General features: G+C 49.6%; 1 protein-coding gene and 1 pseudogene across 1 annotated transcript; one reads left to right on the forward strand and one right to left on the reverse strand.

Moving 5' to 3' along the window:
* Positions 1 to 362: 362 nt before the first annotated feature.
* On the forward strand, positions 363 to 7,790 carry LOC141981243 (uncharacterized). Its single transcript, XM_074942921.1, has 2 exons — positions 363 to 556; positions 4,410 to 7,790. Exon 2 carries the CDS (start codon positions 4,508 to 4,510, stop codon positions 6,461 to 6,463), a length of 1,956 nt encoding a protein of 651 aa, XP_074799022.1. The 5' UTR covers positions 363 to 556; positions 4,410 to 4,507; the 3' UTR covers positions 6,464 to 7,790.
* A 2,903-nt stretch (positions 7,791 to 10,693) lies between these two features.
* LOC141982016 (uncharacterized) lies at positions 10,694 to 13,059 on the reverse strand (annotated as a pseudogene).

Below are 13,059 nucleotides of genomic sequence, written 5' to 3' on the forward strand. Positions count from 1 at the left end.
GCCGGTCCCATTGGACGCCGATCCCCAGGGCTGCCCTCTCATTGGCTACCAGGCACCGCGGTCCCAGGAAACGAAGCCAATCATAAACTGAGCACGCCAGTCCCGCCCTCCAACGGGCCAGCCCCTCTTCTGATAGGCTGCAAAGGAAATCCACCCGCGGGACAGCTCCCAGCAGGCCAAGCGCCACGCGCGGCCCGGAACTACAGCTCCCAGCATGCCGCGCACGGACTCCCCGCTCGGCCCTGCCGGTGGAAGCTTCCCGCCTTGCTGCGGCGCGGGCCGCTCCCTCGGGTCCAGGGCGGTCCGGCAGCGTTGCATGCTGGGACATGTAGTCCTGCGAGAGGAGCGAGGCGAACGCCTTTGTGTCGCAAACGTGTCCGCCTGGAGCTCGGCCGGCCGCAGCCGAGCGGCGGGTGCCGGGCGCAAAGGGGATCGGGGCGGTGTCCGGTCGGCGCGGCTGACCGGACACCCAACGTCCGGTCCCCGCAGTAAGCGCCGCCGGGCCGGCAGAGCAGCGGCTGCTGGGGGCGCACCCGGCACTGGCTCCCGCGGACCGGTAGGTAGCGGCGCTGCCCGGGCAGGGGCACCAGGGCGGGGGGCAACTCTCCCTGGGGTGCCGGGGGGCGACGGGACAGCCGCGCGTCGATTTCGGAACTAGCCCGCCGCCGCCTCCGCTCCCCGGCTGCTTTCACCCAGGGGCCCCCGCCCGGGGGGCGCGGAGGGAGCCGGCGGGGCTCGCAGGGCTCTTCCCGGGGGCTCCCCCGGCCTCAGCCTGCGTCTGCCCCGGGCGACAGGGCAAGCGCTAGCCAGGGCAGGGCCAGCTCGGGCTTCAGACGCACGGCGACTGTCAGCACAAGGGTGCATCTTCCAAGTGCCCCCCCCCCCCATTTTAGCATCGTCGGGGGGAAATGAGCCCGTACGCCCTTCTTCAGCCCCAGGGGGCTGCGGGGCTTTTGTATGTTCCTGTCTGGTCTGTAAGCAAGTCGTTTTTAAGTGAGGTGAAACTTGGGGGTGCCCTAGACAAATCAGACTCTTGCAAGGGGGTGCAGGACATAAAGCATACTGGGTCATCTAGCCCAGCGTCCTGTCTTCCGGCAGCGGCCAACGCCAGGTGCCCCAGAGGGGAGGAACAGAACAGGGCATCACCAAGTGACCCATCCCCTGTCGCCCATTCCCAGCCTCTGGCAAACAGAGGCCAGGGACACCACCCCTGCCCATCCTGGCTAATCGCCATTGATGGACCTATTATCCTCCATGAATTTTATCTAGTTCTTTTTTGGACCCTGTTATAGTCTTGGCCTTCACAACATCCTCTGGCAAGGAGTTCCACAGGTTGACAGTACTCTGGAAAAGTTTAAACTACTTTAAACCTTGTGGTACTACAGCGATTGGAATGGCAATATTTTATCACACCCTAACTCAAAGGTTGTTTCATGGCACCCCACAACTGAAGCACTTTAAATAGCAGTACTTTCTGTAGTCTTACTTTTTCAATGCACAAATGATTGATTGAAATGCTAAATGTAGTAGAATTTCAGTGAACCTTAAGTTTAGAATAAGGAGGCCAAAATATATTTTTCAAAATCTTGCATCAGTAAGATCAAAACTAAAAATGAAATAAAATGGGCCATATTCTGTTCTCATTTACACAACTCCAAATTCAGAATAATGGTTGAGACTCCGATTTCCAGCAGTGCAAAGGAGGGCAGAATTTGCCCGTTTGCAATTTCCATTGGAAACTGTGCTAGAGACAGCTATGGATAGGGATTCTCTGCTAAAAGACCTCCCTAAGTGGCATGCTATAGTGAAGAATTCATTTAGCACATCTTACTGGTAGTATTAAAGTGTACCTAATTAGTAGAACTTACTTGATAGAACTTCTGTAAAGACTGGAACAAACATTGCCTTCTAGTAACATTAGACTTTGTGTAGGACCCCTAATTGCAATGAAGTAACTATGGTAAAACTATGTATGGAGATCATCCACAAGAGAACCTTTCCGGGGGGGAAAGCAAGCCATTTTACAAGACAGTACCTAGATATAAAGTTGAACTAAGGGCTAGATCCTTAAACACATACATCACAAGTTATCAGCATCCAATACTCGGGCCTAGGTAAATGACGGGGCATTCTGGGGGCAGCTCTTGCTCTTTTTGTTGGAACACTGGAGATGAAACTAGAAGCTGAAGAGATCTGAAAAGAAACCCCTCTGGATAATGTAGAACTACCCCCACTGTCTTGCTGCTGGGCATCTTTTACCCTCTCTGAACTTTTTCCTTTAATTTCTTTAGGGCACTGTCTTAGGCATTAGAGGTCTTGTCTACACCACAGAGTTTTGTCGACAAAAGGCAGCAAAACAGTGGAGGAACTAATAAAATACAGCTACGTCATGTCAGTAAAAGCACTGGCTTTTACTGGCATCATGATTGCCTGGCAGACTGCAATATACTTCTGCTGTGAAAGGTTAGAAAGCCTCTCAAAAGTATAATGAACTCACCAAAGGTGACATAGATCCATTCAGCAGATGAGGGTCTGAAGGCATTAGTCCAAACCCTTTTGGGGGGGAAGGGAACTTTGTAATTGGTAGCCTGGAGGATGAAGGAGACGCAGGATCCAGGGACCAGCAACCCACCCTCCCCTCCCCCGGAAAGTTCACCACAAATAGTGCAAACTCAAGGCTTTGGCCAGGGGAGGCACAGCACTGTGCAGAGCGATGTGCATGAGAAAGGCGTCAAAGGAGCCACCAGCTGATTGACAGCTCAGGCTGGGTGAAAGCAATTTAAGGGACTTTCCAGTGCACAGGGCAGCCGGGATCCTGAGCAAGGTGCGGGGGTGGCTCAACCAGAAGGGGCGGGGCCTTGGTGGAAGGGGCGGGGCTGGGGCCAGACTCCACCGGCCAGCCCTTCAGCGCGGTCCAGCAGCGATTTAAAGGGACTGGGGCTCTTTGCCATCTCCGCCACTAGCGCTACCCTGGGGCTCCCGGCCACTGCCGGGAGCCTTGGGCCCTTTTAAATTGCCGGGCCCTGGGGAAGCTGCCCCTTTTGGCCCCCATCATCAGCAGCCCTGCTGGTATGGTTGGCTGTGTACCAGCTCTCACCGGTATGCTGTACTGGACCGTGCTAGCTTACTTTCATCTCTGAGCTCAGGGGAGGGATTGTGTGACTCCTGCGTGCACAAACACACACCCGTCTCTGTGTGCCTGTCTTAAAGGGCCAGCACTCCTGCATGCCAAGGCTTGGGTATGAATCTTGGGGGGGCGGGGAGGGCAAGTACTCCTCTCCCCTCCCTAAATGGTGCCCCTGGACCTGGGGGAGGGATCCTGCCAGCGCACAGCATTTGAGGAGTATGGCCGGGTTCGCTATCCGTAATGGCCCGTCCTGCCTTCTCAGCTTCCCAGGCCCCGGCTCTCTCCAGCCTCATCGCACCTGGACACAGAAGCCAAAAACCCAGATGGGTGGCAACCCTACCCCTTGCTCCAGGAATCAACCCCCACCTACGCCCAATCGTGCCCCGAATGCCCTCAGCCCAGGGACCGGTGCTGCCTCTGGCTCCAGGGACTGCTCCCGCAGTGCTCTGCCCCCTATTGCCCCTGTCCTGACTTCTCTGACACAACATTCAGCAAAGGTTTGAACAACAGATACCATGTGTTGAGTCAATGTAGTACCAACAAATGAAGGCGATCCTGAGAAACCCCTGACAATTACAGCTTCTCAGTCACTGGAAGTTTCTAAGGAATGACTGGTACCTAATACGTAAATATAAACACTGTCGGGGGGGGTGGGGAGGGTGTTGAGTTATGAACTAAATTCTCTGTGCATTGTCTTCTGCCTGGGGGTTTTCTGTCTTAAAGGTTAAAACCAGACTCTGACTCTTATCTTAATACAGTTGACTTAATATATCAACATGTTAGGGCCTTGTTTTGTTAATCTTGAGAGCAACTGGTATCCAATGTAAGTTATATTGTTAACTTATCGTTTTCACGTCATTTTGTCAAGGCTTAATAATACTCTACCAAACATGAAAAATGGGGACACTGTAAGCATGCCGCTTGATGCGCTAGCTGCAGCGGTTCATGCTCTCCCCAGGGTGGTGCTAACTGAACTGATGCAAATACACAGAGATGTCCTTGCAGAACTGGATGTTACCCAAGCTGGTCAAAACACCGCTGTTAACTTTAGCTGCACTGAAAACAGGAAAATAGCTTGTGACAAATTAGAGAGGCTAATATATAAAAAGTCCAGTTTTAAGGGGACCTGTGCAGTCTCTAGTCAGAAGTATTGACCGGACACCAAAAGTGAGTTACCACGATTGTCCATCTTCTTCTAGCGTCCTGTAACAAATAAAACCTGTAATTAGCGTACTCAATCTGCCAAAAACTAGGTGATTGACTCTTTGAATAACTTTTTTAGTGCGCCACCACAAGCAGCGGGGAGCAACTGCCACACACACTCAACACTTTTATCTGGTGGCTGACCTGTGCTTGCAGCCAGACTAGCGCGAGGGTGAAATGGCGGAACCCGAAAAGAAAAAGAGTCGAAGGCTCTGCTCTTTTAAAGATGAGTGGCTACAACTCCCAGAGTATCGGAACTGGCTTACAAAGGCAAGTGAAGACTCGGGATATTGTTCTATTTGTTGTGTTCAATTCACGGTTAAGTTTGATTCTGTAAAAGCTATTAAGCATCATGCAGAGACAAAAGGTCACAGAATCAAAGTACAAGGACAGGTATGGTCCAGTACTAGCAATAAAGTCTCCATAAAGACTGACAACGCCAAAGAACAACATATATGCACGGCTGAATTGCTTTTAACATATCACGGAGTTAAACACCACCACAGCTACCGTTCTCAAGATTGTGGAAATAAACTGTATCACTCCATTTTCCCTGATTCCAAGATAGCTTCCAAAATTCACTGTGGAATGACAAAAGCAGCAGCTTTGATTGAGAATGTATTAGCACCCCATTCATTGAAACTGGCTGTGCAAGACATTGGATCAACACCTTTCTCAGTGGCGACAGATGCGTCTAATAAAGGGAACACTATATTATTCCCAGTTGCCGTCCGCTATTTTAATAAAGATAAGGGACTCTGCATGTCTATCATAGACTTTTTCGAGGATGCAGACGAAACATCAGAGGCAATCGCAAACAACTTAAGAAATTGTCTTCAAAATTCCGGTCTGATACAGAATAAAATTGTGGCATATGGAGCAGTCAATTTTGGAGAAAATAAGTCTGTTTTTCTGCACCTAAAACAAATGTTGGATTTACCAAACCTTGTGCCAGGGTATTGCAGTGCTCACATAGTTCACAATACAGCAAAACATGGCTTGAATATGCTCTCTTACGATGTAGAATATTTGGTCATCAAGGTCTTCAGTGAATTCTCATCCAGTGCAAAGAGTATCAGTGAACTTAAAGAATTCTTTGACTTCATGGAGACAGAATATTTAGAAATCTTACACCAGGTACCTAAACGTTTTCTGACCCTTTTCACTGCTGTAGACAGGTTACTGAAGGATTGGCCTGCACTCAAATCTTACTTCGTGAACAAAGGAGAGGAAGATGTGAGCCGCGCAATATGGGCCTTTCTTGCTGAGCAGGAGGATGCAGTATCCGATGATGAAACTGTTACGCTTCCCGAACTGTACATCTACTTTGTGCACAACATTATGAGCCAATTTAACAACACCATAAAGGTTCTTGAAAGTGATTACATTCAGGTAACCGAACTCTATGCTGTATTCAACAGGCTGAGAAGAGAGATTCAGAATCGACAAGAGAAAGGCTTCTATGGGTACAAAGTGACACAGTTCCTGAAGAAGCTACCGCTTAACAAGCAGAATAAATTTGTTGGCGATGCCCAGCGGGCTTACACACACATGCTACAGTACCTGGAAAAGTGGTTTGATTTCAGCGAAAACTCTTTCTATAAGTTGTGTGCACCACTCAATCTGGACGAACCTCTTCAGCTAGACAAACTGTGCGCGTTGTCTACAGACTTGAACATTCAAGTGAACATAGATGAATTATTTACAGAAATGTGCGTATTGAATGATGTGCTACCAATCCTCAAGAGTTCAATAAACGATGCTGAATCGACCCAGTGCCAGCAGCAACAAGAGCGTCACCATCAAATCAATGTCTCTGAGGTGTGGGTAGAGCTCTTTAAGTGCTGCGAGGCCCCAAACTTGCTTAGAATTGTGCAGCACGTGTTTGCTGTTCCACCCAGCAACGCATTTGTGGAACGCGTTTTCAGCGTTATGAAGAACTTGTGGGCTGATGAAAGGACTCGGCTCCAGGTGGACATGGTGAAAGCTGAGCTGTTCATGCACTTCAACTATAAAATGACGTGTGCCGAGTTTGCTGGATTTTTGCAGACAGGAGTAGCTAAGGAGCTTGTGGCAGCAGCAACAAATGATCAGAAGTTTCAGTTGCCATGCACACCGCCCTGTCCGGTCTAGACTGCACGCTGCTAGAATACGATAGCATTATAGTCATATTTTCTTATCCTAAAAAAAGTTAAACCAGTAAGTACACTATATGGAGTTAGAATATGAATTAGCAGTGTATATTTGAGGTTGCTTTAACTTCATTACTTGGGGGCCAGGCAGACTCTGAGCTGGCCTACCACAAAGGTGACTTTAAGCCCTGTCGCTGTCCGTGCCTCAAGTGGAGAAATAAATGCACAGAGAATTGAGGCCTATATGTTTGCATTGTTCTACATAAATATAAATACCTTTACAATGAAAGTTCTTTGTGGCTGTGCTAGGGAGTTTCTTGCCCTGTTCTTGTTATATTTTTTGTTTTACTTCTGAGGAATAAAGATGATGCAAAGTTTGTATGAAATGATTATGCAGTATCTGGTGACATGTCCAAAAATGTCAAACTTTACACCTAACTGTATATTAAAGCGCACACAAAAACCCCCTCTGGTTTTCAGAGGTTTGGTGGGTGCTCAGCCCCACTGAATGCCTACTTAGCTTTATTAAGCTCTTCAAATTGAGATGCCTAATTTTAGGCAGTGAGGTTTGGAAGGTTTTACCTAGGTCTTTCAGACTTGATAAGTGATTAGGTTTCAATGTACCTTTATCAATTCTGTTCTTTTTTGTTATGCCTGGAACCAGTGTAATTAAACATCTACCTTGGATATATGCAAATACCAGGGCACAGATCTGATGAAATCAAACAACATCTCACCATCATGTTGTACTTTCCTCCCTGTCGGGAGTGATGGAGTTGGCGACTTGGATCCAGTCCTGCCGTGTATGTGTTATCAACCACTAGTGCCAGTGGGATTGAGGGATTCTTCACTCTTTGTGGCACTGGGCCCAGCTTGAACCGTTCCAATTCTTGTGTTCATTTCCTGTTTACAATATCTGCACTTAGGCATTTAGCACCTGCCTGCGATCCAAGAGGGCGGGGATCCTGGTAGCCTAGCCACTTTTGTAATGGACGTTGTTCCACACATCTTTGAAACAGCAGCAGATTTGGGATTTTTTGCTACTTAAAGTCATAATGTGATTCATAAACCTGCATGAAGATGTTAGTCTTGAAAGGACTGAATGATAAAACAATTTTCGTGGGCAAGGGTGTTGTTCCCCTGTAGTACCTGAGCTCTTTGTAAATAATAATGAGCTTATCTTCACCAAACACCTGTGAAATAGGGAAGTATCATTGATTTCCACTTTACTAATGAGGAGCTGAGGCAAAAACAGGTAAGTTGCCTGACCTTGATCACACAGGAATTACATGGCAGAGTTGTGAAATGAGCCAGATGATCCTTAGTTCCAGTCCAGTGCTCTAACTGCAAGAGCATCCATGTTACTGTTAAGTGATGCTGATCGTACTAGCACCTAACAGCCAATGTTCCCGCTAACTTTTTACATCCATGTGCAGAATGAAGTTTGTTATGTGCACCAATATGGAGGTGATGTGTGGGAAGGGGTGGGGCCAAGGGATTCAGCGTGTGGGAGGGGACTCAGAGCTGGGGCAGAGGTTTAGGGTGCAGGGGGGGTGAAGGCTCTGGGGTGGGGCCAGGGTGTCATAGCTCCACAATTAAAGAAATTTACTAACTTTTATATGCATCCGTTAATGGGCAGTTTCACTTTAATTAGCATTGGGATTCACCTTTTGTGAACCTCTTATCTCTTGTCTACTGACCCGTTGTTGCTTTGAAGAATTTATCATGATCATACTGGCTGTACACTTCAATGTAACACCCCAGCAATTAGCAGTGTTTGACAACACAGTGTGGGTACTTTCTTATGAAGATTGTAAGAAACCTGAATTTTGGTTTCACGCCAGGCTTTGCACACTAAGCTCTACTTAAATGGGTTGTTTTCAGTTTAGCACTCCGTATGGGTTTAAAATATGTGGTGTCACTTGACGGGTTTTTGTTACTTGACTGGAGTTGGATTGGACGATTTAGCATGCTAGGGGGCTTTGGGGAATTTTACGTTTTCTTTCTTTATAGGAGAGACATTAAAGCTTAATTTTTTTAAGTGTCCTTTTAGACCAGAGATTTAAAGTAAGATTCAAAGAAAAAGGAATGCCGCTCTGTAAGAGTTTCATCTGTTCATGCTTTTTGATTTACGTCTCTTCGTTAAATAATACAGCTGGATGACCAAAGAATCCACAAATGGTATACATTACAATAGTCTGTTCATGGAAATTAAGTCAAAATTCTGACAGTGATTAACCTGTTGCTTTCGCCACTCTGTTAAACTGTAAACTATGAATGTAGAAAATACCTGACAGGCAAGTAAAAGTGTGAAAACATAATTGCTAGAAATAACTAGTGCTGTGGTGACAGTCTGTTACTCGTGTGCTATTACTAATGAGTTACCTTGTACTTACAATTAGTGCTGCAAGCTCTTTGGGAAAAGCCACCTGGTGAGCAAGATCAGCATTGCCAACCCCACGAGTGGAAAAATCACCAGTCAGCCTCCCAAACTCATGTGATCAGTCAGTGCCCCATAGCAAACTGGACTCATCTCCTCCCCAGGGCAGGAAGCTCACCCCCATCAAAGCATGGAAATACTCAGCCTCTTCTGCCTTCCCACCCTAGCTGAGGCAGGCACAGACCTCTGGGCCTGGGGGATGTAGCTACTAGGACTCAGGGAGCGTGAGCTTTCCTTCCTCCCTCCTCACTGGTCCAGGACCAGCCCTTAACAGGAGGGCCTCAGGGCATTTGAACTGGTCCCACTAGCAAGTTTCTCAGCCGGGCAAATGCCCCAGCTTTGGCCCTCGAAGCCTGCCTGTCACCTCAGTGATTATGTGAGTGTTAGTTATGTAAAATGTTCAAAAGTCTCCATGCTCAGCAATTCTACACTTTTATTGGTTCCTCCTGTTCAAACACACACACACCCCAGCAAAACCCCCACCTGTTAACCACTGCCCTTGGCTCTGGGATAAATACCATCCACAAGAACGAGAAATGCTGTAGTGTGTGACTGCTCCGCTGCTCCCAGAACACACTGGACTCAGGGCAGTGTTCACAGCCAGTCTCACAGAGAGAAGGCAGCTCCCGTCCCTGCCCAGAACTATGAGCTCAGGCAAGTTCTGGACCACGGGATGGCTTCATTTTAGATCTCCCCAGTGAGGCTGCAGTGGGGTGGGTGGCATAAGCAATGACTGTTTCAGGGAACCAGGGAGCTGCATGAAAGGGATGGAGACACATACAGCCCCTGCTTAGAGGGTGTTGAGCCTGTGCCACAGGGATCATTCAATACACTAACTCCAGCTCAGTTACACACTCCAGCTCATGACCACAGCCGTGGCGGGTGTATCTGACCATCAAACCAACTAGGAACCTCCTGTACAGTCACAGCTGGAGGAGGCCTGCACCTTCCGGCCACTGGTCACACTGGAAACTCTCTCGTCCCCAGGGAAATCCCACGTCCCCAAACATAGCATTTCTCACAGTTCAGGTGAGACAGCAACAAGGCTGCTAAAAGCACTTCCTGTGTAATGGGGCCTATAGCAGACACAGACCAAGGATAGGGGTGAGGTGGTTGCCTTGATCAGAGGGAGCCTTTGCAGAAATGCAGGGGGGAGGGCTTTAAAAAAAAACAACCACCACCCACAAACCTATTTTACATGTTTCAAGCAGGCTAAAATGGTTTTATGCCATTCCTAAGAGAAAGCAGGCAGTCTCACTGATCAGCATCACCCCCTCTGCCGTCTGGAGGCACAGCAGGTCATTTGTTCTCGCAGTCCCTGGGATGAGCAAGCTCCCGTCCCAACTGGCCTAAAGCTCGCCTCCAGTGTATGGATTCGGTTTTTGTAAGTCATGGACCAGTCCACACCTGGACACAGGCACGATGCAAATTCCACTGCACTCAGCTGTGGCCAGCACAACATGAGAAATCCACAGGGCCACGCCAGCATGAATGAGTAGGGGCTACAGCTCCATATAGTTGAATTTAGCAGTTCTGCTTTCTTTCACGGCTAGCTCGCCTCTGTCTTCTCACTGTCCCCTCAGTAACTCACCCCTGCTCCGCACAGTCTCTCTCCCTCACGGCATAGAGCTATTTTTTCACAATTCACATTTAGACTATCATTGAACACCAGATTATTTTTATGACGACTTTTTTGGTGCCCACTTAGAATCAGGCAGTCACCCCAAAACTGGCCCCAGCACACTGGCTACGACCCGCTATCCAAGCAGCTCGGAGATACGTAGCTGATGAGTTTTTACGATGTTTTTTCCTCGATAGTAACTACATTTCCTCTCTCAGCAGGTGAATGCTCAAGTCTTGGGCTGCCTCCTTTTAATCCCTCCTGGGGAGGGGTCCACAGCAAACGCAGCCCTTCTTGTGCAGCCCCCAGGCTCCCTGCTTAACAGGACACAGCTCCCTGGCGGTTTTACGAAAATGCCCCCAGAGCAACTGGCTCCACATGGATTCTCCGAAGTCTAATAAGTGTTGAGCGCCACCTAAACCTTTGTTCACAACTGGGACATTTATAGGGCCTCTCGCCCGTGTGGGTTCTCTGATGGGCCATGGGCTGCAGCCTTTCCCGCACATGTCACATTTGTAGGGTTTCTCCCCAGTGTGGATTCGCTGATGCTCGGTCAGGTTCGAGCTGCTGTTGAAGCTCTTCCCGCAGGCGCTACATTTGTAGGGTCTGTCCTCCAGGTGGATAACCTGGTGTCGGAGAAGCTCCGCGCTTCGCTGGAAGACTTTCCCACACTCGCTGCACCCATAGGGCCTGTTCTCTGATGGGCAAGGTGGGATTTGCTCTGACCGAAGCTCTTCCCGCACTTGGAGCAGGTCCAGGGTCTCTCTCCCGTGTGCGTTATTTGATGCTGAATGAAAGCTGAGCTGTGACTGAAGCCTTTCCCACACTCGGTGCATTTGTAGGGTCTCTGCCCCATATGGATCCTCTGGTGGACGAGGAGAGTGGAGCTCCAGTTGAAGCACTCCCCACATTCCCTGCACTGATGGGTCTCTCGCCTGTGTGGATCCTCCGGTGCGTGACGAGGGTTGAGCTCCAAGAGAAGCTCTTCCCACACTCGGCGCATGTGTAGGGTCGCTCGCTGGTGTGGATTCTCTGATGTCTGATCAGTTCCGAGCTCTGCCCAAAGGCCTTCCCGCAGTCAGCACGCTCATACCTTTCCTCCGTCCAGTGGATTCTCTGGTGTCTGGCAAAGGCAGAGCGCTGCTGGAAGCTCTCCCCACGTTCAGTGGGATGGCAGGGGATCTGCTCAGCATGGCTCCTCTGGTGTCTCAGGAGTGCGGAGCACCAGCTGAACGGCTTCTCGCAGCCAAGGCACTTGGAGGGTTTCTTCGCGGAGTGGGTGCTCTGGTGTTTAATGAGTGCTGAGCTCAGCTGGAAGCTCCTCCCACACGCAATGCGTTTGTAGGGCTTCTTTCCCATACAGATTCTCTGGTGTTTGATAAGGGCTGGGCACTGCCAGGAGCTTTTGCCCCATTCCTCACATTTATAGGGTCTCTCTCCCCTCTGAGCTGGACTCTAGTGCACAGCCACATCTTTGCACTTCTTGAGACGTCTCTCACAGAGAGTGGATTTGCCCCACCGGTTCCCTGTGGATTTTCTCTGCTGCGTTTGTAACCCATGCTGACTTTCACTGTCTTTTCCCTGGTCCAGACTCTGGGAAACATTGCCCATGGAGCAGTCTGAAAACAGCTCATTGGCGCTCACCTTTCCAGGATCTTCCCGTAGAGTTTTCTCATTCTCACAATCACTCTCAAGCCCATCGTCTGCAGAATGGAGAGAGAACCCAGACAAGATCACATCCAGCAGTCAGGAGAAAGGATCTCTCAGAAAGGAAAACTGCAAAGAGTAGGGCAGAAACAAGTAAAACACTAAGGAGATCAAAATCAGAAAGGCAATCCCCCAAAATCTTCACCAGCCAATCTGAACACAGAACCAATGAGCGAGGACAGAACTACACCCAATGTCAGTGAAGGGGGTGGAGAGTTATAGCGGACATCTGTGTTCCTAAATGGACTGAAAGCGGCAGCTCTGTCAATGCCATGATGCGGTGCAGCTCTACTCTGACACATGGCTTGTCACAACGGGGTCGTGGGTCTCCAGGCTTCCGGTCTCCTGTGGACTCCAGAGCTAACGGATCCATTTACCAGGTAAAAGACAATCCTGAGAGTCCACCTGGAGGCTTCCTGGCTCACGTCACCACCCATGGTAATGGGGCCCTATCCTTGGTTGACCCTGGGGCCTCACCCTCACAAACGTGAATAATAATAATAGATTCTGCAATAGAAACTCATCACTTGCAAATGGTGGCCTGGATCCCCGCCCCAGGCATGTGCTGCCCCCCAGCCGGGACATGGTTCGTGCCGTTTCTCGCTGGGAGAAGCAGGGTTTGGGCCTCACCTGCGAACTCCCATGGGCACCGCGACATCTCTCTGGCGGGCCTGTTTCTCCATCCCGCTTCCCCCGGGGGCTCGGCCTGGCGGCCCGCTGTAAGCCCCCATCGCTACCCGCCATGGCGCTTGGGATGGGGGCGGCGTCACATGAGCAGAGGGAGCCCGCAGGGGGATGCCAGCCCCAGCTCCGACCCCAGGCCCAGCCC

Source organism: Natator depressus, chromosome 2, assembly GCF_965152275.1.
Source record: "Natator depressus isolate rNatDep1 chromosome 2, rNatDep2.hap1, whole genome shotgun sequence".
Classification (NCBI taxonomy): Eukaryota; Metazoa; Chordata; order Testudines; family Cheloniidae; genus Natator; species Natator depressus.